At 44.3% G+C, this 26,003-nt stretch overlaps 2 protein-coding genes and 1 long non-coding RNA gene across 5 annotated transcripts; all 3 read left to right on the top strand.

The window, feature by feature from the left end:
- Positions 1-2,354: 2,354 nt before the first annotated feature.
- LOC115117855 (NLR family CARD domain-containing protein 3-like) lies at positions 2,355-11,479 on the top strand. Its single transcript, XM_065000653.1, has 11 exons — positions 2,355-2,651; positions 5,755-5,974; positions 6,381-6,443; positions 6,695-6,844; positions 6,925-6,974; positions 7,072-7,123; positions 7,226-8,993; positions 9,113-9,457; positions 9,608-9,760; positions 10,259-10,305; positions 10,959-11,479. Exons 2-11 carry the CDS (start codon positions 5,755-5,757, stop codon positions 11,477-11,479), a joined length of 3,369 nt encoding a protein of 1,122 aa, XP_064856725.1. The 5' UTR covers positions 2,355-2,651.
- A 135-nt stretch (positions 11,480-11,614) lies between these two features.
- LOC135560048 (uncharacterized) lies at positions 11,615-12,984 on the top strand. 2 transcript variants are annotated; one of them, XR_010458658.1, is made up of 2 exons: positions 11,615-11,854; positions 11,905-12,984. It is a non-coding gene; the product is annotated as an uncharacterized LOC135560048 (long non-coding RNA). The 2 variants fall into 2 exon arrangements; XR_010458659.1 differs by having other exon boundaries at positions 11,899-12,984.
- Positions 12,985-15,269: 2,285 nt separating this feature from the next.
- LOC135560047 (guanine nucleotide-binding protein G(I)/G(S)/G(O) subunit gamma-5-like) lies at positions 15,270-25,775 on the top strand. Of its 2 annotated transcripts, none has more exons than XM_065001064.1 (3): positions 15,270-15,615; positions 21,026-21,152; positions 23,398-25,775. In XM_065001064.1, exons 1-2 carry the CDS (start codon positions 15,526-15,528, stop codon positions 21,149-21,151), a joined length of 216 nt encoding a protein of 71 aa, XP_064857136.1. In that variant the 5' UTR covers positions 15,270-15,525; the 3' UTR covers position 21,152; positions 23,398-25,775. The 2 variants fall into 2 exon arrangements, with proteins under 2 accessions (XP_064857136.1, XP_064857135.1); XM_065001063.1 differs by having other exon boundaries at positions 15,280-15,615; positions 23,395-25,775.
- Positions 25,776-26,003: the final 228 nt, after the last annotated feature.

The following is a 26,003-nucleotide window of genomic DNA, read 5'->3' as shown; positions in this document are numbered from 1 at the left end:
CGTCTCGTTGTTCCTCAGTGCTTCCAGCCACAATCGCAGCGACTGTAATGGATTGCTTGATGAATGCTGTCTCCAGATATGACGTTCCCTCCAGAGTATCTGAGCTTTGTTATTCCGAATGTCTCTGTTTTAGTGTTGACCTCCAAAACACTGCTGAGGTTAATGAGATGCCAACCAAATGAATGTGATGAGGGACAACGTTTATGATTGTGCAATGAGAGTTTTTAAGAGAGCCCGCTTTAATCCGGAGGCAAAAATAGACGTGGTTTTTAGGGATGCTGACGGAAAAGGGGCAGCTGATGAGGGTGGTTCCTCAAGAGAATTTCTCCGGCTGCTAGTGAGTGCCATCCATTCCTCTGCAATATTTGAGGGACCTGATTGGCAAAAAATGTATTTCTTACAACTCTCAAGGTGAGTTGCACTTTTACACCAACAAAGACACGTTTGTTTATGTCAATATGTATGACTTGAGTATTATGTATCCTTTATTTACTGTGACAGCGCTCTATGATGGCGTATACAAGCAGGTGGGCCGCATGACTGCTGTCTGTCTGCTACATGGGGGTGTAGAGACACAATATTTTCCAGAGAGGCTGTACAGGCAAGTGTCTGGCCTACAACCTCCTGTGCCAGAACTGAAAGGAAGATGAATTCAGAGAGAAGTTGAAGATACGTCACTTTATAATGCAGCTTTAATATGTTATTGACTTCTTAGTGGGTAAACTGAGCATTATGCATTTTTACACCTTTATTTATCTAGGCAAGTCAGTTAAGAACAAATTCTTATTTTCAATGATGGCCTAGGAACAGTGAGTTAACTGCCTTGGTCAGGGGCAGAACGACAGATTTTTACTTTGTCAGCTCAGGGATTTGCTCTTGCAACCTTCTTTCTAGTGACAGTCAGGCTGAAGAAGTTGCCTACCTTCAACTGTCGTTTTGCTTAAATACAACAAAAAACAAGGCTTTGGGCTAAAAACGGAACTTAAAAACATGTCCTGCTTCAGTACTAGCCTATTAGTCACATTTAGGTAGCTTGTTCAAAACAGTCCAAAAATCGACAACTAGCAGGATTATGAACAGGATGTTTTTGGAGTATCTCCATTGTATAATCTATGTATGCCTGTGTAACAGTATAACTTTAGACCGTCCCCTCGCCCATACCCGGGCGCGAACCAGGGACCCTCTGCACACATCAACAACAGTCACCCACGAGGCATCGTTCCCCATCGCTCCACAAAAGCCGCGGCCCTTGCAGAGCAAGGGGAACCACTACTTCTAGGTCTCAGAGCAAGTGACGTCACCGATTGAAAACGCTATTTAGCGCGCACCACTAACTAAGCTAGCCGTTTCACATCTGTTACACCTGGCGCTGCATTCAAGCAACAATCTTGCTAGTATGTAATTTACCTCGATAGTATTAACATAGTCCAATGTGTTTCCGTGGCTGTTATGGTTGACATGTTTTTTCAGCAGGGCTCTTAATAAAACACAAGACTGCGCTTTTCACTGCGGCTAGTAGTATGAGGCTAATTATATGATATAATATGGCTGGGGTTCGAGGCTACCGATGTTAGCTAAATTAGCTAGCCAGTATCTGACTTAGTTCATGCTAACCACTGCTGATCCTGGTGCTAGATTAATGTTAGCTGAATTTTATAGCCAGTGATGAGAAACAGATCTTTCCACTGTAAACTGGCTGATAAACTTTATGATTCAGTAACAACAAATTTCAAAGACAAAAGTTAGCGTGTATATTTAGCAGCTGTAGGTGTTCATTTGAAGTGTGCAGGACCGCTTGCAGCCGTTTATTTAGCACATGCCTGCAAGCACATTTGCACGTGTAGGCGTTAACTTAACGCGTGCATTTAGCGCCTGCTACTGCTTACTTTACACGCATAGCATTAAAAATATCACGTTTTGACCACGTGCTTTATGACCCAAACGGCGTTCCATTTGAATGCCCCAAGTTGAATTTCACCCGCATCCCACGCTGAGGAGGTGTAGCAGTACAACTTTAGACCGTCCCTCGCCCATACCCGGGCGCGAACCAGGGACCCTCTGCACACACTGTTATGGGTGTAAAATGGCACAGTGATGCCATCTGTTGGTAAATGTTCATTACTGCAACTCTTGTGTTTTACCGGGGTGCTTGAGATACCCGGATGTGTTGTCATGTACTGAACAAGACTGGTTACTCGCATCAATGCCTCTGTCTCGTCATTTAACATTCAAACACACACCAACAACAGTCACCCTCGAAGCATCGTTACCCATCGCTCCACAAATGCCGCGGCCCTTGCAGAGCAAGGGGAACTACTACTCAGAGCAAGTGACGTCACCGATTGAAACGCTAGCGCGCACCGCTAACCGTTTCACATCCGTTACAGAGGCAGGCTCTGATATTCTGGGTGACACGTTGGTTGCGCGTCAGCCAGGCTCTTAGATGCACCTATCGCCACACCCGTTATATTCATACGAGTTATTTTAGCCAACGACGTTTGATACATTAGTTTAGAAGTTGAGCTTTGAGTTTATTTATTTTTTGCTTACAACACAGTCAGAAAGATAAGCTTTATTGGCAGAATGTAATTGATGGTAGGCTAATAGGCTAATTTCCTGGAGCTGAGCAGGGAAAATCACCAAATCTGAAGGCAGGTAACACTTTTTAAAGTATTCTAGGTTTGAGTGAAACAACTGTCTGTCTTACATTATAACTTACTGTCTGATTGAATTTCACTTAACGTTATTCGTTGAATAATGCACTTTATCTGAAAGCTTCATTGTCCTTCCATGCCAATGTTTGCATATGTGTTGCAGCCAACAAGGAAATGTGCCCGTTTTTTTTGCAGCCAATACGGAAATATGCAAACCGAGAAGTTTAGTATTAAATCGTTATTTAAATAATTAAGTTGCTTTAGTCAATTCATCTTGGCTGTAAGGCTTCGGAGACTGGCTTGAGCCATATTGCACAGTAGCCCAAATGTAGATTTGTTTTTTTTCGCGCCCTTTCAAGAGCGCATAGGTTCTCGATTATTCGCTCTTGCCAGCTGGTCCTTTTTAGTGGTGAGTGTGGTTCTGGAAATGTAGGCTGCACACAGCAATGATAATACTTGCTGATACATGAACATTAAAGATTACATGACTCATTACTTACATGTTTAAAGAAGGTGAACTAAGACCGGGATAATTAAAGGCTCTGTTCTGGGGGTGTATTCACTAGGAAGTAAACGGGGAGGGACCTAACTGAATTTGTCCAATAGAAACTCTAATTTTCATTGCTGAATGTTTTCCATTGTGAAACGTTTTACAGATGTTTGCTACGGTGTGCACTAATTATTATCACCCCAGGTAAATGACCTGCTTGAATTTCTCACATTAAACCAAATAATAAAAGTGGACATTATGGAGAGTCTGTGTGGTCACTGGTGGAACCAGGGCAGGGAGGGATAAGGGATTGAAGGTACAGGCCTAAACTTCACATGGCTACTCAAATTGTTAAATAGAGAGTAAGAATAACCAGACTGTATGTACTTTAAAGTGGAACTGACAGTGTTTTAACTACTTTACAGATATGAAACAGACAATCCTAATACCAGTCAAAAATATGAAATTCCTAGTTTATGCTTCAAAACCAACTTTACATAGAGGTTTTAAAAATAGGTTATATTTGAGTATAAATTTCATGAAGTGCAGTAAGGCATTGTAGGCAGAATAGATGGATGCAGTTCAATGCATGATTTGTGTAATTCAACATCACATTTCTTGGTTGTCCATACAAATATTGCTATCAGGTAAATCACAGCTGGCCTGGTACAATGGGGAAGCACAGTGTTGTGAAGATTCTTACACAGGGACACTAAAAGTCCATCTTAACTGAATCATTGTTTATTGTCAGCGCCCGGCCCGTGGGATGAATAGGAGACACAAGTCAGTATACATAAATGAGTCAACAGTTGAGTCATCTACTTTATGAAATCACAGCCTGATGCATCAGTGAATTCAACTTCAATGGCGCTGCTTTCCTGTGTCCCATTTGCACTAAACCTGCAACAAAACGCCACACAAAGGAGAAACATATAGGCCTGTTACAGCAACATTAGAGCGGTAGCCTCGGCTGGCTACTCAACTACAATACATGTTGAGTTCACCATACAGCAACATTAGAGCTGTAGCCTCGGCACCATGAGCTGTAGCTCAACTACAATACATGTTGAGTTCACCATACAGCAACATTAGAGCTGTAGCCTCGGCTGGCTACTCAACTACAATACATGTTGAGTTCACCATGTTGAGTTCACCATACAGCAACATTAGAGCTGTAGCCTCGGCTGGCTACTCAACTACAATACATGTTGAGTTCACCATACAGCAACATTAGTTGAGTTCACCATGCAACATTAGAGCTGTAGCCTCGGCTGGCTACTCAACTACAATACATGTTGAGTTCACCATACAGCAACATTAGAGCTGTAGCCTCGGCTGGCTACTCAACTACAATACATGTTGAGTTCACCATACAGCAACATTAGAGCTGTAGCCTCGGCTGGCTACTCAACTACAATACATGTTGAGTTCACCATACAGCAACATTAGAGCTGTAGCCTCGGCTGGCTACTCAACTACAATACATGTTGAGTTCACCATACAGCAATGCAGCATTCAACCACACTGGTGATCCATGCAGTCTAAAAACAATGAAAATATGTGATGTTACAACCACCTATTGCTACGTTTTTGTTATTTGGAGTTATTAAAATACTTGTTGATTTGGGTTGCATCCTATTATGCACATCTGCAAGCATAGCAGCTAAGGCTGAACAGATATGATTGATCTCCTTTGTTTTAATGGGTTAAAATGCTGTATACAGCATCCTATGTACATACAGTAAGTGGACTTTAGAAAGGGCCGTATTTTTTTCAAACAATGGCAATACATGTGTTCACCATACAGCAACATTAGAGCTGTAGCCTGGCTACTCAACTACAATACATGTTTGGTTTGCAGTTGCAAGTTTCTTTTGTAAAAAGAAATGGGTTATGTGTGGCCTGCGAATTCATCATTTTTCAATATGGCCCATGTGCTGATTCAATTTGACATCCCTGGGCTATTTATTTAGCAAACTAAGAACACAGAGCCTAACTCCCGTGGTATTTACATATTTACAGAAATCCATTTAACTGTATTTTGTGGCGAATGCATTTTAATGATCTAAAGTTGAGCTGTTGCTACTGCCTGTAAACACACTCGATATGTAAACACACAGTCCAGTTCAAAGGTAATGAAGGCAGGTCCAACTGCCTGTAAACACACAGTCCAGTTCAAAGGGAATGGTGGTAGGCCCATGTGGAAAATGGCTTATTTGCATATAGGCCTGCTGTAGCTCTGATTGGCTATGGCGCACCGGCTTATTTGCATATAGGCTATGGCACCTATCTGTGTTGACTCCGGTCCTGGACAAGACAGGTGGTTTTATTTACTGCGGTGTCTGATCATTTTCCAAACGCAGGGTCACTTTTCCACTACATTGCTATAGAATTTTCTCTAAATGCCTTACTATACGTCATTCCCAAACATTCTAGGAATTTATGAAAACGTGAAAATGGCCATATAAATGCTCGCTTGTCAGAAAATGTAATAAAAAAACGTAATTATTCCTGGGGGTGTATATGAACAGATTTATCAGATTTCATGTTGCTAAAACGCTGTCAGTTCCACTTTAAATACCTTTTTTAAAAATGTGTGTTTATTTTAAGATGAGGAGCCTGGAATCCAAATTGATGCGTTTGAGTTCAAGGAAGTTAAAACGATTTAAACGCCGTCTGAGGAAGAAGTATGACATCGATGTGAGGAGGATGGAAGTGAAAGCCATTGTGTCAGTTATGACAGACACATATAGAGGAGGTGCTCGTGACGTTGTGTCCTCAATTCTAAAACACGTCAAAGGTCGGAGTAAACGGAAACATAGACGGCAGGGTGAGTATAGGCATTAAAACTTCATATTAATACTCAAATGTTTTTTGTTGCACGAGGAATTCTTAGATCTTATTGAACCTGTATTACAGTATTTACTCAGTAGCATTTCATTTTTTCTGCTAGTCAAGTGTACGAGGAAGTCTTAGATCTTATTGAACCTGTATTACAGTATTTACTCAGTAGCATTTCACTTTTTCCGCTAGTCAAGTGGTTTCAGATGAATAAATGTGTGTGCTTATTTTACAACAGTTGACCTATGCAGGGTTATTCTGTGTTTTATGGGCCGGTTTCCTGGACCCAGATTGAACCTACTCCTTTAAAACGTCGACTTTGGGCAAAACAGCAAAAATAATGACTAATAATGTTTTTCACCAAGTTCAGATAAAGATACGCCTTTCCTCCATAGGCAATGAGAACGATGGGAGTTCGACCTCAACTGCCATTAACGAGGAGGTGGATGACCAACAGGTAGGCATATATATATCTCAACACAAGCGTCCTCTCACTGTCAACTGTTTATTCATAGTTGATGTCTTTACTATTCTACAACGTAGAAAATAGTAAAAATAAAGAACGTTTGAATGAGTAGGTGTCCAAACTTCTGACTGGTACTGTATATACATTGTCAATTAATTCCACTGAGAGATACTGAATATTCCCTCTAGACGTGTACGTGATGACGAGGCTAAGCTGTTATTGTTTCTTTTCCTACCCCAACGGCGATGGATGTAACACCGCTGTCTGAGTACCACCAGGCTGGAGGAGCACTCGCTGAACATACTTCCATCACAGCAGCTAATAGAAGCAACATTTTTGCACCAATAACAACTGGGAATTCAGTTCAAGGGGACCTGAACGTTTATTATTATGGTGAGAAGCTCATCTCTGGACAGATGGTGGTTTGATTACGGTTTTCATTTGATGGTGTTTTTAATGTTCCCCCTCTCTAGGCCTTAACAGGCTGACAGGCGTGGACCCTGGACCGGAGATGGTTGACCAGGTAATGGATAGGTTTTATCATTTATCATACACAATCTTCATAAGATTGTTCTACATGTTTTGAAATGTATCTACTGCTCTGTCTTGACTCCCTGTAGATGACACAACCAAGACTGGTGCCACGGAATGACCAGAGCAAGAAGAAAGAAAGTAAGTCAAATTCAGTTTGTACGTCAGATTAAGAAAAAAAGACAATCCATTAATTTCACTCAAAGTAATATACAGTATAATTTTATTTATTTTTCTTTGCAGACACCATTCGACTCAAAGGCGAGATCAAATTAGCCCTTAAGAAGAAGTTCAGGAGCATACTAGAGGGTTTGGCACAAAGTAAATCAGCCCTTAACAAGGTCTACACAGAGACTTATATGGTCGCTTGTGATTCTGCCACCGTCAATAAAGAACATGAGGTGTGGCAAGCTGAAACCGCACATCTCCAAGACACCTCGGGGGCCTCCGTCATAAAATGTCAAGATATCTTCAAGCATGACGAAGAAGAAGAACCCATCAGATGTGTGGTGACAAAGGGAGTAGCTGGCATTGGGAAAACTCTGGCAGTCCAGAAATTCATCCTGGACTGGGCAGATGGGATAGAGAATCAACATCTAGACCTTTTAATTCTCCTTTCTTTACGGGATCTAAATTTGATTAAACATCGGCAATGCAGCTTGCATGGACTTCTTCAGGGGTTATACCCTGAACTTAAGGACATAGACATAAAGATGTATGATGACCAGAAGATTTTGTTCATTATTGATGGCCTGGATGAGATCCAACTGCCACTGGAGTTTCAAAAAAACATTCCTATATCTGATGTGTTAGAGTCTGCTACCCTGGACGGTATACTTACAAACCTCATCACTGGCCGTCTTCTCCCTAATGCTCTCCTCTGGATAACCTCTCGTCCAGTAGCTGCCAATCGGATCCCTCCAGAGAGTCGTGATCGAGTGACCGAGGTCAGAGGGTTCAGTGATTCACAAAAGGATGTGTACTTCACAAGGAAAATCAGTGATCCGTTGATGGCCAGCCGTATCATCTCGGGCCTTAAATCAACCCGGAGCCTCTACATCATGTGCCATGTACCGTTGTTCTGCTGGATAGCAGCAACTGTTTTTCAGGATATCCTGGGTAAAGTCGGCCTAAAGTCTAGATCTTTACCTACAACCCTTACTGAATTGTACATCCATTACGTAGTGAACCAAACAATTGTCAGTTTGAAGAAGTACGATTCAACTCATGAAGATGACAAAGAAAATACTTTGAAGCAAAACAAAGACGTCATTTTCAAATTGGGACAGCTAGCGTATCAGAACCTGTTAATTCACAAAGTGCAATACACAGAACAGGACTTGAAGGACTGTGGTATTAGTGTCATGGATGCTGCTAAATGCCCTGGCCTATGTACTGAAGTTGTACAATCAGAGCACGGACTGTATCCCAAGAAACTGTACTGTTTCATACACCTGAGTGTTCAGGAGTTCTTTGCTGCTCTGTACGCATATCATGAATTTGAAAACCGCAGGATTGACTCAGTGAAAGCCTTAATCAAAAAGAAGAATGGAAGCACTTCCATTGATCTTTTATATTTTCTCAAAGGTGCCCTGGACAGTGCATTAGATAGTAAAAATGGACACCTGGACCTTTTCATACGTTTCCTTTTTGGGATCTCTCACGACTCCAGCCGAGACCTCCTTCAAGGACTTCTGGGAGAGACACCCAGCAGTTCAGAATGCAACAAAAAGTTAATTGGATACATCAAGATATTGAAAAGAAAGTCCCTCTCCCCAGAGAGATGCATCAACCTGATCCACTGTCTGCTTGAGCTGAAGGACCACACCATACTGCAGAATGACAACCAGGTGTCGTCTTCAGACACGCCGCTAACTCCCTTTCAGTGCTCTCTGTTGGCATTTACCTTCATGTCAGAGAAGCCTGAAGAGTTTGACTTCAGGAATAAACAAACTTCGGAGGACGGTTTCTACAGACTGTCTCCTGCTTTGCAGTCTTGCACTACTGCACTGTAAGTATCACTGTGTGTATCATTACATTAAGTGTGTATATCAAACATGTTTTAAGTTTGCATTGTGATGTTCCAATTTAAAAGATTAAAACAGCAACTTTGAACTCACTCTTTCACAGGCTCAACTGTTGTCACATGACACCACTGCTATGTGCAACTGTGGCCTCAGTTCTCCGATCTCCAAATTCCTGTATTACAGTCCTGGATCTGGGCCACAACAACCTGGGCAATGGAGAGGTGAAACGCCTTTGTGATGGGCTGTGGAACGCCAACAGCAAGTTGAAAACTCTGAACCTCAGCCACAACAATGTTGGAGAGCAAGGTGTTAAGGAACTCTGCAAAGTGCTGATTCGTCCCACCTTGAAGCTTCTGACCTTGGACCTCAGCTGCAATGACCTTGGGGACGTGGGGTTGGAGTCCCTTGCTTTTGCCCTCCACGAGCGTTGCACACTGCAGGAACTGAGGTATGTACAGCAGTGTCAAATTAGACACATTAAGGGTTTTCCTTAATCGCTGAACTCTGCTGACCTGTGGCTGCTAGAGATGGTTCTTCAATGTTCCTAGTTTTAAAGGTGAAAATGTTTTTTATAATTATTTTCCCTATTCATTTACAGACTGTCTGGCTGTTTGATCACATTGCCGGAGACTGTGTCCTCTGTACTGGTCATAGCTTTGAGGTCCGACCCCTTCCAGATGAAAGAGCTGGATCTGAGCTACAATCCCCTCGGAGACATTGAATTGGATTTCCCTTTTCAGCTGAAGCTGAAGTGAGTTAGATTGTGTAAAAGAATACCAATGTGATTCTAAATCAAATATAAACGTTGACAGATTAGAACAACAAGGATCTGTTCATGGATTATCTTTAGCTATGACCCTTGTTGCATCCTAGTGTCAATATCATTTGGGGTAAAATCTCGTTCTGCCCCTGAACAAGACAGTTAACCCACTGTTCTTAGGCTGTCATTGTAAATAAGAATTTGTTCTTAACTGACTTGCCTAGTAAAATAAATTGAAAATATACTGCATTGCCTGAGTAGTGTGAGCATTTCCAGGTTTTTATTCCTCCCTATTTATTTTGTGTCTTTCAGCCTGGAGCACCGAGGAGAGAGCAGGAATAAACCAGGTCTCTTTATGTTGTGTCTTTCAGCCTGGAGCACCGAGGAGAGAGCAGGAATAAACCAGGTCTCTTTATGTTGTGTCTTTCAGCCTGGAGCACCGAGGAGAGAGCAGGAATAAACCAGGTCTCTTTATGTTGTGTCTTTCAGCCTGGAGCACCGAGGAGAGAGCAGGAATAAACCAGGTCTGCAGAAATGTGAGTAAATATCCATCTATGGTTAAGGGCGCTGTATTGCAGCGCCAGCTGTGCCATCAGAGACTCTGGGTTCGCGCCTAGGCTCTGTCGTAACCGGCCGCGACCGGGAGGTCCGTGGGGCGACGCACAATTGGCCTAGTGGCGTCCGGGTTAGGGAGGGTTCGGCCCAGGCTCTGTCGTAACCGGCCGCGACCGGGAGGTCCGTGGGGCGACGCACAATTGGCCTAGTGGCGTCCAGGTTAGGGAGGGCTTGGTCGGTAGGGATGTTCAATAACTGCACACTGTGAGAAATTATACAGCAAGACGTCACGCTGTGAGATTATACAGCAAGACGTCACGATCAGATCGATTGGGAACTGTTTCACACTGGGAGATTACACAGCACGATGTCACGATCAGATCGATTGGGAACTGTTTCACACTGGGAGATTATACAGCACGATGTCACGATCAGATCGATTGGGAACTATTTCACACTGGGAACATTATACAGCATGACGTCACGATCAGATCGATTGGGAACTATTTCACACTGAGAACATTATACAGCATGACGTCACGATCAGATCGATTGGGAACTATTTCACACTGGGAACATTTTTACTTGACACAATATAATGAAACCTTCTAATTCTAATCTGAACACATTTCAGATGCATGTGAACTCACACTAGACCCCAGCACAGCGAACGGTTTCCTCGTTCTGTCTGGGGGGGGCAGGAAGGTGACGTGCCAGAGGAAGGATCAGAAGTATCCCATCACCCAAGACAGGTTTGATAAATGCAACCAGGTGCTGTGCAAGGAGAGCCTGGACAAGCGGCATTACCTGGAGGTGGAGTGTCTACACAGCGTTCACATAGGCATGGCCTACAAGGGAATCGACAGGAAAGGAACCGGTGACAACGTAACACTAGGATGCAATGCCAATTCTTGGACTTTGTACGCCTCGAAGTATAAGGGCCATACACAGCACAAAGACATGCTACACAGGTTACAGATCCCCCAAATCAAAGCACATGTGCCCTACAGAGTAGGAGTGTTTCTGGCCTCTTTATCTTGGCTGAACTCTCCGACCGGCATCGGCACGTTGTCCTTTTACATGATCAACCAATCAACCAATTGGGGACTGAACTCTCCGACCATCTCTTATAGTCACAGCCTATCAGTGGACTGAACTGACATCTCCACACCACTCTTATAGTCACAGCCTAGCCAGTGGACTGAACTTCCGACCATCTCTTATAGTCACAGCCTTTGTGGACTGAACTCTCCGACCATCTCTTATAGTCACAGCCTTGGACAACTCTCTTATCTCTTATAGTCACAGCCTACGACAGTGGACTGAACTCTCCGACCATCTCTTATAGTCACAGCCTACGACAGTGGACTGAACTCTCCGACCATCTCTTATAGTCACAGCCTACGACAGTCTTACAGACATGTTTTGCTGTGTCACATGGTGAAGTGGGAGAGGGGTTTAGACAGTGGACTGCTGTGTCACATGGTGGAGTGGGAGAGGGGTTTAGACAGTGGACTGCTGTGTCACATGGTGGAAGAGGGGTTTAGGGTGGAGTGGGAGAGGGGTTTAGACAGTTGGAGTGGGAGAGGGGTTTAGACAGTGGACTGCTGTGTCACATGGTGGAGTGGGAGAGGGGTTTAGACAGTGGACTGCTGTGTCACATGGTGGAGTGGGAGAGGGGTTTAGACAGTGGACTGCTGTGTCACATGGTGGAGTGGGAGAGGGGTTTAGACAGTGGACTGCTGTGTCACATGGTGGAGTGGGAGAGGGGTTTAGACAGTGGACTGCTGTGTCACATGGTGGAGGGGGGTTTAGACAGTGGACTGCTGTGTCACATGGTGGAGTGGGAGAGGGGTTTAGACAGTGGACTGCTGTGTCACATGGTGGAGTGGGAGAGGGGTTTAGACAGGGGACTGCTGTGTCACATGGTGGAGTGGGAGAGGGGTTTAGACAGTGGTGTAAAGTACTTCAGTAAAAATACTTGAAAGTACTAAAGTAGTTTTTGGGGGGTATTGTTATATAAATAATCTAATATCAAGCGTTACTAGCAGACCAAAGCTCTGGTTAAACCGGATGCCCTCAGATAACTCTGGGCCCAGTGTCCTCAGTCAAGTTTAGAGCCTGTGTGCAATAACATGATTATCCGAAGGACACACAGCTGCCATCACGCAAATATACTCCCTGTAAAACTACAAAGAGCAGCCTGCAACAATAACGAGCTTAGAAGTGCCAAGCTATCTAACTGACATTGAACCCTACATGCACTCCTGCATAAACAGGAAACACCTGAGCCTAAAGCAGACATTACCAGTCCCTAAATCCACGCTTCATTGACACACATACATCTCATGAAGCACTGTACACTCACATTCTACCCCCCCCCCCTACTGGTCGGGTGCCAAGAGCAAAGGACTTTGCTGTGCACCAATGGGGCCCGCTCTGGCTAGAGCAAGGCCCGCCTCCAACTCTTCAGGACCAGTCAGAAGACCAACACGACGAGACTCCACCTACATTATTCTGTGTATACATTCTGCTGTAAACTCTGGCTGAGCAGCCTAATTATTCTGACTCTTCACAGAGTCGCATTGCTTAGGTCCGTGCACAATAAACGGCAGGACAAGATATCTTTGACCAATAAATTGCCTTTTTGATACACCTGATTCCACTCTGTCCAGCGTCGTTGTTTTGCATTCCCTCTCCAGTATGAAACACTAACAGTATCTGTACTTTACTATTTATAGTTTTGACTTGGACTACTTTTACTTCACTACATTCCTAAAGAAAATATTGTACTTTTTACTCCATACACTTTCCCTGACACCCAAAAGTAGTCATTACACTTTGAATGCTTAGCAGGACAGGAAAATGGTCCAATTCACAGACTTGTCAAGAGAACATCCCTACTGCCTCTGATCTGGAGGACTCACTAAACAGAGAACATCCCTACTGCCTCTGATCTGGTTGACTCACTAAACAGAGAACATCCCTACTGCCTCTGATCTGGTTGACTCACTAAACAGAGAACATCCCTACTGCCTCTGATCTGGTTGACTCACTAAACAGAGAACATCCCTACTGCCTCTGATCTGGTTGACTCACTAAACAGAGAACATCCTGCCTCTGATCTGGTTGACTCACTAAACAGAGAACATCCCTACTGCCTCTGATCTGGTTGACTCACTAAGCGCATGCTTGGTTGGTAAATGATGTCTGAGCATGCCCCTGGCTATGCGTCAGTTTAAATCAACTAGAAAATGCTGCAGCCTGGTTTGCTTTATTTGAAAAGATGTATACTTTAACTTTTGATACTTAAGTATATTTTAGCAATTACATTTACTTTTGTTACTCAAGTAATATTTTACTGTCTGACTTTAAATTATACTTGAGTCATTTTCTATTAAGGTATCTCTCTTTTCCAACCCTTGGGTTAAGACTGTATTCTCTTGTATCAAACGGAGCAGATCCCTTGGCTTTAATGTCATGGTAGGGGTCACAAGGGTTACTGCCAAAGATACCGGAAGTTAGATAGTCACCCATCTGTACCACATCCATACTGTAATGCAATTGTTTTATGCATTAAAGAAAAACACATCAGTGTCGCTGCACAGTCATTGCATGGGCCACGTTCAGTCTCCAGATAGAAATGCCAGGAATAGAGCCGACTCGATTCATTGTTTTAAATGCCATAGCGACATGTTTGTTCTACATAACATTATTTCTATCTGAATGTTCCAGAACGTTGTGTCCTGCTGAACACGCCCCTTGTCTAGGCCGCGTGTGTTTATTGCACAGATCACGTCTACAATACAAAACAGATTCAAGTGTAGACTGCAAAGTTTAGCATAGCTAAATTAAGTTACACCCATTGATGCTCGTCATAGGTCCGTGGCCGTTTCTTTCGCATTGGGGACAACAGCTGTTGACGACTAGCAATAGCTAGGTTTACATCAAATTGATGACATATTTTTATGCGAATATTCTCAAATCCGCGTTTTCCCAACAGACAGGTGTTTTCATCAAATTGACTTGTTGCAGAAAAGACTGCGTGATGACGTAGTGCACTAAATACCGTTTGCTGTTAAATTCCCAATGTACCAAATAAAATAAAGATAAATCACTTATCAAAAAGCAATCACTTTTGCATTGGAACACACACAATAGTACTCATCAATCCACGGGCTTAATTAAGTCATCTGCAGCCAGGTTCCAAATCGAATGCGATCAACTCTCAGCTGGTGTAAAACGAGCGAGATTAATCGAACCTACTCACTGTTGTGAAGCCTAACCTGCTACGTTAGTTATCCTAACCTGCTATATAAACAAATTATTTGTGTCGAGAAACGCCCAGTCTCATTATCATCGGAACTGACCAAAGACAAGCTCCAATGGGCGTTTCCTGATGTCAAGAAACGATCACATCAAGAAACAACCCGAATTGCGTTCTGCAATTACACCATATTAGAGACTGCGTATACTACAAAGTGGTTACCTGCACACAATAATATTATGGATAGTCAGATTAATAAAATAGTTCGTTTTAAAACGTTTACATGTTTTGCAAGAATAACGACTTCCCTAATAAGCCAGTTTATATGGCCACATCTGAAATCAGGCTACTGATGGGCCTTTTGATAAATGCCGAAAATCGCCAATCAAAATAAATAAACGTTCTACCACAGTGACCATATTATCTTTGCGAAGACTATTTGATTCTGAGTTAGGACATATAATGACAAAGTTTGTATGTGAAAATTGTTTCTAAAATGAATACTTTCAGTTTTTCCGAACGCATCTCATTCGCGTCTAGAGCGAAGCTTGCGCTACCGGGTGCTACGGCGATTATGCTGTTTACGTGTCCTAATATTTTTTTTTAATTGCTCAGAAACCCAGGTGTTTTAATCAATTTATGCTTACTTCGATCATGACCTTACGCCGATTTACGATAAGAAGAGCAAGGTGTTTACATGACTATTGCCATACTCGGCCTTCACCCATAATCAGTTTTAATATCAAATAGTTAGTGTGAATGTAAACGTTGTTGGTGATCGATTGACCGACAACCAATTAGAATGTCGTTGAGGAAACATTGTGTCGAGTGGGCGGGGAGAGAACGACAGACGGACTGCTTCACAAACTCTGACACTTTCTCTCACAGTCGCCCTAGTAAGGATTAACCTACTTTCACTCTTCTGACCCTCGACATGTCAAACAACAACGCCAGCAGCAACTTGGTCGTCGCTCAGAGAGTAGTGAAACAGCTGCGGTTGGAGGCCAGTGTCCGTAGGATCAAGGTAAACGGGATCGTAGCAGCAACACTAACACGGAAGAGCTGTTAACGACACTCTGTCGCTGGGACAGCGTAGCCGCTTGGAGTAGGCTAGTGACGTGAAACAAAGTAGCAAACACGAAGTTACAATGATGCAAATGTTGCTTTATGAAGTTGTCATGTTAGGTATAATACAGTTGTACGTGTTGCTACCTTGTATCAATGTTGTCATGTTACAAATGTCTATTGAACAGTAGGCTCGTTTACATCGTCGCCTCCTGTCAGTAGGCTAGTATTGTTGACAGCCAAAATAATAACGTCGATCAAATAGGAAAGTAATTCATAATTCAATCAACTTTTGCCTGCTATCGAGACAGTCCTAGGACCATGGTCCTGCATCGGTGGCCTAGTGAAATAGATTGAAAGTCGGGTCTGAGTGTTGGCCTATCTTGGATGAGTCAGTTCACTGACATTCCCACGGGTTAGTAATATTCCGAAGCCATTTTTTCTTTCTCTAAGTAAACTTGCCATATAACTCTCTCTGTCTATTGTAGCTAGGTTACTTCTAGCTCCCGAAAACCCTTTTCCGCATGTAGGGTTTTCAGCCATTACATTCGCCCACATTTGGCTCTGTGTATGTAAACTACAATTCTGAAGCTGTGTTTTAACGTCAATAATCATCGCTTTCGGAACCTATGCTAATATGCCCCTTGTCTTCTCTCAGAATATTTTAAATAATAACATATAAAGTTACTGTAGCCATAGACAGTGGGTGGGGAAGGGCTATGTCTACAGTAGGTGTATATTTTTTTATTTGAAAGATTATTTCTATCTGACATTAAAGACTAGGCGCATAGGTTGCGAAAACCGTTTCAGGAAATCGATGATTGACGTGTATCTTATTGTAGCCATAGGGGGCGGCATTTCTCCCCGCTCTGCTGACCAGTATTTCCTCAGCCCATACACGAGTAGCCTAAAAGGCCTAGTGCACTAATTTGATGGGGGGGAAATATGAATGATCAGTTAAAATATTTATCAGGGGGTGCTGCAGCACCCTCAGGACCACTCCCCTTGGCTATGTGCATTTCACACTATGTTGAGGTTAAATCGGAGTAATTCTTGTATGGATGTCAACCCCAATACTTGTTCACGTCACCAATCAACTGCGTTAGTTTAACGACTGACTACATTTACATTTACATTTAAGTCATTTAGCAGACGCTCTTATCCAGAGCGACTTACCACCAATGATTTCTGTAAGCTAGTTATGCTACCAGTTTATACGACTGGGAGTTAGCATTTAGCAGGCACTTCTTCTAAACCTGAAAAGGAACAACTTCTAAATGTTATGCAGTGAAAACAGCCAAATATATCTAAATCAGATTTTAGTAACCACCGTGTGGGCCTCTTACAATAAATCAATCATGACGGATTTGACAAATATCCACTTTATTTCATTATTATTATTATTATTATATTATTATTGTCTGTGCACCAATCCAGCATCCTATCCCCCACTGTCTGCATTCCAATTACCTCTTTAGCACATCTATCACCATTACCTCCCGGATCTCTTTCCAGGAGTTCAATCCCGCCCCCACACCGTCAACCAATCATGTCAATGTGGAGCTAAGCCGAGCCCTTTGCATTGTTACAAAATGTGGCACGCGTTACGCACAGGTGTTTGGAGCAGCTAGATAGGCCGACACCTGTGCTAATTAGCTATGTCTTCCGCAAACAAGCGCTGTAACATGGACATATGGCCATGTAGGAACACAAACCGTAACTCTATTATGGTGTCTAATCATTTACATGTTGTTTTGAAAATTTATTTATCGCTGAAATGAGATGTTTTTATTTAACCTTTATTTAACCAGGCAAGTCAGTTAAGAACAAATGATTATTTACAATGCCAGCCTACCCCGGCCAAACCCACACACGATGCTGGGCAAATTGTTTGCTGCCCTATGGGACTCCCAATGACGGCCAAATGTGATACAGCCTGGAATCGAACCAGGGACTGGAGTGACGCCTCTTGATGCGTCCCTTATGTTTCCAAAACGGTACCACAAGCGATGTGTTTTCATGTTTATAGCAAGCATCAGGGCTCCTAACAAAGATCCCCTGGTCAGAAGACCCTTATCATCACACTTATCGTCAATAAGCACTGAAGTAGTTAGCATCTATGAATGGGGAAGCATCAGGGCTCCTAACAAAGATCTCCTGGTCAGAAGACACTTATCGTCAATAAGCACTGAAGTAGTTAGCATCTATGAATGGGGGAAGGCTACTTTCTGTATAGGACATGAAGTACTCTCTTCTTTGCATTGGAAATCCAACTGTAGCCTAACGGCCGTTTAGTCACTAGAAAATGTATTCAAAACCTCTGTGTTGACATCTGTTACTATGGAAATGAGGCTGTGTAGTAACACCAGTGCAGTACAAGTTCTAATGTCACATGCACAAGAACAGTGAAATGCCTTTTTTGTAAACTCAAAACCCGACAACGCAATAATCAATAACAATGTATTGCTAGAAATAAAACACGTGAAATAAGAAATATGAAGTACAGTATGTAGGTCAGCATTCTATATACAGGAAATATATTCCAATACCATATTTACATGTGCAGGGATACTGGCGGGATGGAGGTAGATATGTATAGGGGTAAGGGGATACTGGAGGGATGGAGGTAGATATGTATAGGGGTAAGGGGACAGGGATACTGGAGGGATGGAGGTAGATATGTATAGGGGTAAGGGGATACTGGAGGGATGGAGGTAGATATGTATAGGGGTAAGGGGACAGGGATACTGGAGGGATGGAGGTAGATATGTATAGGGGTAAGGGGACAGGGATACTGGAGGGATGGAGGTAGATATGTATAAGGGTAAGGGGATACTGGAGGGATGGAGGTAGATATGTATAGGGGTAAGGGAACAGGGATACTGGAGGGATGGAGGTAGATATGTATAGGGGTAAGGGGATACTGGAGGGATGGAGGTAGATATGTATAGGGGTAAGGGGACAGGGATACTGGAGGGATGGAGGTAGATATGTATAGGGGTAAGGGGATACTGGAGGGATGGAGGTAGATATGTATAGGGGTAAGGGGACAGGGATACTGGAGGGATGGAGGTAGATATGTATAGGGGTAAGGGGATACTGGAGGGATGGAGGTAGATATGTATAGGGGTAAGGGGACAGGGATACTGGAGGGATGGAGGTAGATATGTATAGGGGTAAGGGGATACTGGAGGGATGGAGGTAGATATGTATAGGGGTAAGGGGACAGGGATACTGGAGGGATGGAGGTAGATATGTATAGGGGTATGTAGGGGATACTGGAGGGATGGAGGTAGATATGTATAGGGGTAAGGGGACAGGGATACTGGAGGGATGGAGGTAGATATGTATAGGGGTAAGGGGATACTGGAGGGATGGAGGTAGATATGTATAGGGGTAAGGGGACAGGGATACTGGAGGGATGGAGGTAGATATGTATAGGGGTAAGGGGACAGGGATACTGGAGGGATGGAGGTAGATATGTATAGGGGTAAGGGGACAGGGATACTGGAGGGATGGAGGTAGATATGTATAGGGGTAAGGGGATACTGGAGGGATGGAGGTAGATATGTATAGGGGTAAGGGGATACTGGAGGGATGGAGGTAGATATGTGTAGGGGTAAGGGGATACTGGAGGGATGGAGGTAGATATGTATAGGGGTAAGGGGATACTGGAGGGATGGAGGTAGATATGTATAGGGGTAAGGGGATACTGGAGGGATGGAGGTAGATATGTATAGGGGTAAGGGGACAGGGATACTGGAGGGATGGAGGTAGATATGTATAGGGGTAAGGGGATACTGGAGGGATGGAGGTAGATATGTATAGGGGTAAGGGGACAGGGATACTGGAGGGATGGAGGTAGATATGTATAGGGGTAAGGGGACAGGGATACTGGAGGGATGGAGGTAGATATGTATAGGGGTAAGGGGACAGGGATACTGGAGGGATGGAGGTAGATATGTATAGGGGTAAGGAGACAGGGATACTGGAGGGATGGAGGTAGATATGTATAGGGGTAAGGGGACAGGGATACTGGAGGGATGGAGGTAGATATGTATAGGGGTAAGGGGACAGGGATACTGGAGGGATGGAGGTAGATATGTATAGGGGTAAGGGGATACTGGAGGGATGGAGGTAGATATGTGTAAGGGGACAGGGATACTGGATATAAGATACACACAGAGTAGCTGTGAGTGTGTTGGAGTGACAGTGTGTAGGGCCCTGTGAGTGTGTGTTGGAGTGACAGTTTGTAGGGCCCTGTGAGTGCGTGTTGGAGTGACAGTGTGTAGGGCCCTGTGAGTGTGTGTTGGAGTGACAGTGTGTAGGGCCCTGTGAGTGTGTGTTGGAGTGACAGTTTGTAGGGCTCTGTGAGTGTGTGTTGGAGTGACAGTTTGTAGGGCCCTGTGAGTGTGTGTTGGAGTGACAGTTTGTAGGGCTCTGTGAGTGTGTGTTGGAGTGACAGTGTGTAGGGCCCTGTGAGTGTGTGTTGGAGTGACAGTGTGTAGGGCCCTGTGAGTGTGTGTTGGAGTGACAGTGTGTAGGGCCCTGTGAGTGTGTGTTGGAGTGACAGTGTGTAGGGCCCTGTGTGTGTGTGTTGGAGTGACAGTGTGTTTGCATAGAGACAAAGATGGGTCTTTATTGACCTTTTATTTCAAAGGTCAACTCTGTATCTATGTATCAGTCGTATTGCTCTGGGATAGAAGCTGTTCAAGAGCCTGTTGGTGTCAGACTTGATGCACCGGTACCTGTTACTGTGTGGAAAATAGTCTGGCTTGGGTGGTTGGTGTCTATGCAGTACGGAGACCATATTTCCTCCATGTCAGCTCTCCACTGTCTACACCTGTCATGTGTTAGTAGCATACAGGCCCGGGTTCCCACATTAAACCTGCTCCTTGGTATGTGTCCGGGGGAACCGGTCCATAGTGTATGTAGCTCCTGTAGCTTTTCACTCCAACCCCAGTTGTAACCAACCTGATTCAACGCATCAACCAGATAATTATTACAATCAGATGCACTAGATCAGGGTTGGAGTGAAGCTACAGGAGGGTATCTCCAGGAACAGGGTTGGAGTGAAGCTACAGGAGGGTATCTCCAGGAACAGGGTTGGAGGGAAGCTACAGGATAGTTTCTCTCCAGGAACGGGGTTGGAGAGCCGTGGTATATAGTATCTAGGGGCAGTTTCCCGGACACATATTCAGCCTGGTCCTCGACTAATAACAGCTTTTAATAGACATTCTCCATTGAGATCACTGTCTAGTTCAGGACTAGGTTTAATCTGTGTCTGGGAAGCCGCCCCATAATGCATCAGTCCCAGTCATATATCTTTTTGTGTTCTGTAATGAATAATTATTATAATGAACCCCCAGGTGTCTCAGGCTGCAGTGGATCTGAAGAACTACTGTCTGCAGAACGCTCACCAGGACCCTCTCCTGATGGGGGTACCCTCCAGTGACAACCCTTTCAGACCCCCCAAGTCCTGCAGCCTGTTCTGAGGTAGCCTAGAACACCTTTGTCCTCTCTCCTCCTCTTCTCGGCAGGTCGCCTCGAGGTTAGAGCATTGGACCAGTAACCAAAAGGTCACTGGTTCGGACACCGGAGCCGACAAGGTGAAAAATCTGCCGATGTACCCTTGAGCAAGGCACTTAACCCGAATTACTCCAGGGGTGCTGTACAATGGTGACCCTGGTTGTGACCCCACAGGGGGAGTTGGGATATGCAAGAAACACATTTACATTACACACTTGTGTAACAGGACAAATATAAGCCCCCCCAAAAAAATATTATTACCTCTTTCTGCCAAGTCCTGCAGTCTGGTCTGCGGTAACCTAGTACACAGTCTCCTATCCTCTTCTCCTTCTCTCTGCCAAGTCCTGCAGTCTGGTCTGAGGTAACCCAGTACACAGTCTCCTATCCTCTTCTCCTTCTCTCTGCCAAGTCCTGCAGTCTGGTCTGAGGTAACCTAGTACACAGTCTCCTATCCTCTTCTCCTTCTTTCTGCCAAGTCCTGGAGCCTGTTCTAAGGATGTACACCTTCGTCTCCTCTTATCCCTCCCTCTCTCTTCTCCACTCGCTCACCTGTTGCAGTCTCTTCCTCCTCCTCTCTTCTCCACTCGCTCACCTGTTGCAGTCTCTTCCTCCTCCTCTCTTCTCCACTCGCTCACCTGTTGCAGTCTCTTCCTCCTCCTCTCTTCTCCACTCGCTCACCTGTTGCAGTCTCTTCCTCCTCCTCTCTTCTCCACTCGCTCACCTGTTGCAGTCTCTTCCTCCTCCTCTCTTCTCCACTCGCTCACCTGTTGCAGTCTCTTCCTCCTCCTCTCTTCTCCACTCGCTCACCTGTTGCAGTCTCCTGTCTGGGTTTTGGATGAGATAGATGCTGGTGAATTGGCAATATGTCAGATGCTCCTAATTATAATAATTATGTGTGTAGTTGATAGTATTTTGTTTATTTACCATCTCTCTCTCTCTGTCTTCCCCCCCACCCCCTCTGTCTGTTTCTCTCTCTCTGTCTTCCCCCCACCCCCTCTGTCTGTGTCTCTCTCTCTCCCACCCCCTCTGTCTGTTTCTCTCTCTCCCCACCCCCTCTGTCTGTTTCTCTCTCTCTCTCCCCACCCCCTCTGTCTGTTTCTCTCTCTCTCCCCACCCCCTCTGTCTGTGTCTCTCTCTCTCCCCACCCCCTCTGTCTGTTTCTCTCTCTCTCCCCACCCCCTCTGTCTGTCTGTTTCTCTCTCTCCCCACCCCCTCTGTCTGTCTGTTTCTCTCTCTCTCCCCACCCCCTCTGTCTGTCTGTTTCTCTCTCTCTCCCCACCCCCTCTGTCTGTCTGTTTCTCTCTCCCCCCCCCCCTCTCTGTCTGTTTCTCTCTCTCTCCCCACCCCCTCTGTCTGTCTGTTTCTCTCTCTCTCCCCACCCCCTCTGTCTGTTTCTCTCTCTCTCCCCACCCCCTCTGTCTGTTTCTCTCTCTCTCCCCACCCCCTCTGTCTGTCTGTTTCTCTCTCTCTCCCCACCCCCTCTGTCTGTCTGTTTCTCTCTCTCTCCCCACCCCTCTGTCTGTCTGTTTCTCTCTCTCTCCCCACCCCCTCTGTCTGTCTGTTTCTCTCTCTCTCCCCACCCCCTCTGTCTGTCTGTTTCTCTCTCTCTCCCCACCCCTCTGTCTGTCTGTTTCTCTCTCTCTCCCCACCCCCTCTGTCTGTCTGTTTCTCTCTCTCTCCCCACCCCCTCTCTCTGTCTGTTTCTCTCTCTCTCTGTGTCTCTCTCTGTCTGTTTCTCTCTCTCTCCCCACCCCCTCTGTCTGTGTCTCTCCCTCTCTGTCTGTTTCTCTCTCTCTCCCCACCCCCTCTGTCTGTTTCTCTCCCTCTCCCCACCCCCTCTGTCTGTGTCTCTCCCTCTCCCCACCCCCTCTGTCTGTTTCTCTCTCTCTCTGTGTCTCTCTCTGTGTCTCTCCCTCTCTGTCTGTTTCTCTCTCTCTCCCCACCCCCTCTGTCTGTCTGTTTCTCTCTCTCTCCCCACCCCCTCTGTCTGTTTCTCTCTCTCCCCCCACCTCCTCTGTCTGTGTCTCTCCCTCTCTCTCTCTCTCCCCCCCCTCTGTCTGTTTCTCTCTCTCTCCCCCACCTCCTCTCTCTGTGTCTCTCCCTCTCTCTCTCTCTCTCTCTCTCTCTCTCTCTCTCTGTGTCTCTCTCTCCCCCCACCTCCTCTGTTTGTCTCTCTCCCCCCACCCCCTCTGTCTCTCTCCCTCTGCAGCAGCAGTCAGTGTATGGAGGAGGAGTTGTTGCTGTATGTCCTATGAGGGACCCTTCCTCTTCTCTCTCTACTGCTGGTCCATTTGTGTGTTGCAGCTATCCCAATGTTAACCTCTAGCCTGATCCCAGATCTGGCATGCCAAGGCACGACAATGACCAAAGATGTTGGCAAGACCGCACAAACAGATCTGGGACCAGGCTAGACAGTCCGTGTATTAAGATAAAGCCATTAGTGCCATTATACATGTATGTTCAGGATGTTGATGTGATATCTTATTTGTTATGATGATCATGATGATGACACATTGTTAGGGTTGTAACTTCCTGAAAATTCCCCAGTTTTCCAGAAATTCCTGTTGTAAGATTCCTGGAATCGGGAGGGAATAAGCAGAAAACCCAGGAATCTTCTACTGGAATTTCTGGAAAAATCTGTCAAGTTTTGTAAAGTTACTGTAGTTCTCCAACCCTACATTGTATCTATGCACTGTACTTTCCACCAGTATGATATCAGCCTCTGACAGACAGGCAGCCAGTGAATGTGCCTTTGAGGTTGTCTCCCAAATAGCACCCTATTCCCTATATAGTGCACTACTTTTGACCAACCGTTGAATGTTTTAACCAGGTTACGTATTGATGTTTAACCTACAGTTCTAGCCGATTGGCCTATATGCTGTCTTGTCACCTTCTATTGCTTGTGTTCCACATGCAGTATACTTCCTGGTACAAACTACCACATGGTACAGGTTGACATTCTCAACCCAGGGATCCAGAACCATAGAATTAGAATCTAGAATTAATGCGGAACAGTAACCACATATACCCAGTTGTACTCTATACAAGAGACTGACACTAACCACATCTCCCCAGTTGTACTCTATACAAGAGACTGGCAGTTACATGTTTCTTTTAAACTTTCGTCGACCTATTTTATGAAATAATCTGCCTTTTTATCGAAGGGTTCGTTCATTCGGTTGTGATGATACTGATGTGATCTTAAATGTTACATTGTTGTGCCCTCCTGTACCTTTTTTTTAGGAAGACACTCCTGTCCTTGGCCTTTTTTCCCTGGAAATACTCATGTCCTTCTCATGTTTTTCCACTAGCCTACATTCAGTCACAGATAACACTATAGCATGTTTTTCCACTAGCCTACATTCAGTCACAGATAACACTATAGCATGTTTTTCCACTAGCCTACATTCAGTCACAGATAACACTATAGCATGTTTTTCCACTAGCCTACATTCAGTCACAGATAACACTATAGCATGGTTTTCCACTAGCCTACATTCAGTCACAGATAACACTATAGCATGGTTTTCCACTAGCCTACATTCAGTCACAGATAACACTATAGCATGGTTTTCCACTAGCCTACATTCAGTCACAGATAACACTATAGCATGGTTTTCCACTAGCCTACATTCAGTCACAGATAACACTATAGCATGTTTTTCCACTAGCCTACATTCAGTCACAGATAACACTATAGCATGTTTTTCCACTAGCCTACATTCAGTCACAGATAACACTATAGCATGGTTTTCCACTAGCCTACATTCAGTCACAGATAACACTATAGCATGGTTTTCCACTAGCCTACATTCAGTCACAGATAACACTATAGCATGGTTTTCCACTAGCCTACATTCAGTCACAGATAACACTATAGCATGGTTTTCCACTAGCCTACATTCAGTCACAGATAACACTATAGCATGGTTTTCCACTAGCCTACATTCAGTCACAGATAACACTATAGCATGGTTTTCCACTAGCCTACATTCAGTCACAGATAACACTGTAGCATGGTTTTCCACTAGCCTACATCCAGTCACAGATAACACTATAGCAAATGGGAACGTATTTAACTAAGACAAACAACACTCATTTCCATATGCCACAGCTGGTGCTTCAGCTTGTTTCCGGTTACTGATTAGCCACATCACCATGACTACCATTTTTATGATTCCATCAGCCTACATCGCAGTTTGTTTTTATCGTTGAACTGTGAGCGTGGAACTGTCTAGCCTCGCTACCTGCCTTGAATGAGGAGTTTTAATTTGATACCTGATATACTGTCCATCCTCTGTGCCTGAACTTTGTAACTGTGTTATACTGTCTATCCTCTGTGCCTGAACTTTGTAACTGTGTTATACTGTCCATCCTCTGTGCCTGAACTTTGTAACTGTGTTATACTGTCCATCCTCTGTGCCTGAACTTTAACTGTGTTATACTGTCCATCCTCTGTGCCTGAACTTTGTAACTGTGTTATACTGTCTATCCTCTGTGCCTGAACTTTGCAACTGTGTTATACTGTCTATCCTCTGTGCCTTAACTTTGTAACTGTGTTTCCAACCTAGTAAATCACATTTACCACTATGTGTGTGTGACTACTTTATGTATGTGGGTGGTTCTTTGGATAGATTGTTGATGCCTAAACATACTTCCAATGTGCCAACAAAACACATGCTATTGCTCCAGATACTCAACTAGTCTAAAGAAGGCCAGTTTTATTGCTTCTTTAGTCAGAACAACAGTTTTCAGCTGTTCTAACATAATTGCAAAAGTGTTTTCTAATGATCAATTAGCCTTTTAAAATGATCAACT

This window comes from Oncorhynchus nerka, linkage group LG15 (assembly GCF_034236695.1).
Source record: "Oncorhynchus nerka isolate Pitt River linkage group LG15, Oner_Uvic_2.0, whole genome shotgun sequence".
NCBI lineage: Eukaryota > Metazoa > Chordata > Actinopteri > Salmoniformes > Salmonidae > Oncorhynchus > Oncorhynchus nerka.
This window is presented reverse-complemented; position numbering and strand designations above follow the sequence as displayed.

What these genes read in the sequence shown, in the direction of transcription:
- LOC115117855 (XM_065000653.1), top strand. Translation starts at nt 5,755, where the DNA reads ATGAGGAGCCTGGAATCCAAATTGATGCGTTTGAGTTCAAGGAAGTTA. An exon ending in ACGGAAACATAGACGGCAGG is followed by an intron (nt 5,975 to 6,380) that starts GTGAGTATAGGC and finishes TTTCCTCCATAG; the next exon opens with GCAATGAGAACGATGGGAGT. An exon ending in CCAGAGCAAGAAGAAAGAAA is followed by an intron (nt 7,124 to 7,225) that starts GTAAGTCAAATT and finishes TTTTCTTTGCAG; the next exon opens with ACACCATTCGACTCAAAGGC.
- LOC135560047 (XM_065001064.1), top strand. Translation starts at nt 15,526, where the DNA reads ATGTCAAACAACAACGCCAGCAGCAACTTGGTCGTCGCTCAGAGAGTA. An exon ending in CCAGTGTCCGTAGGATCAAG is followed by an intron (nt 15,616 to 21,025) that starts GTAAACGGGATC and finishes ATGAACCCCCAG; the next exon opens with GTGTCTCAGGCTGCAGTGGA.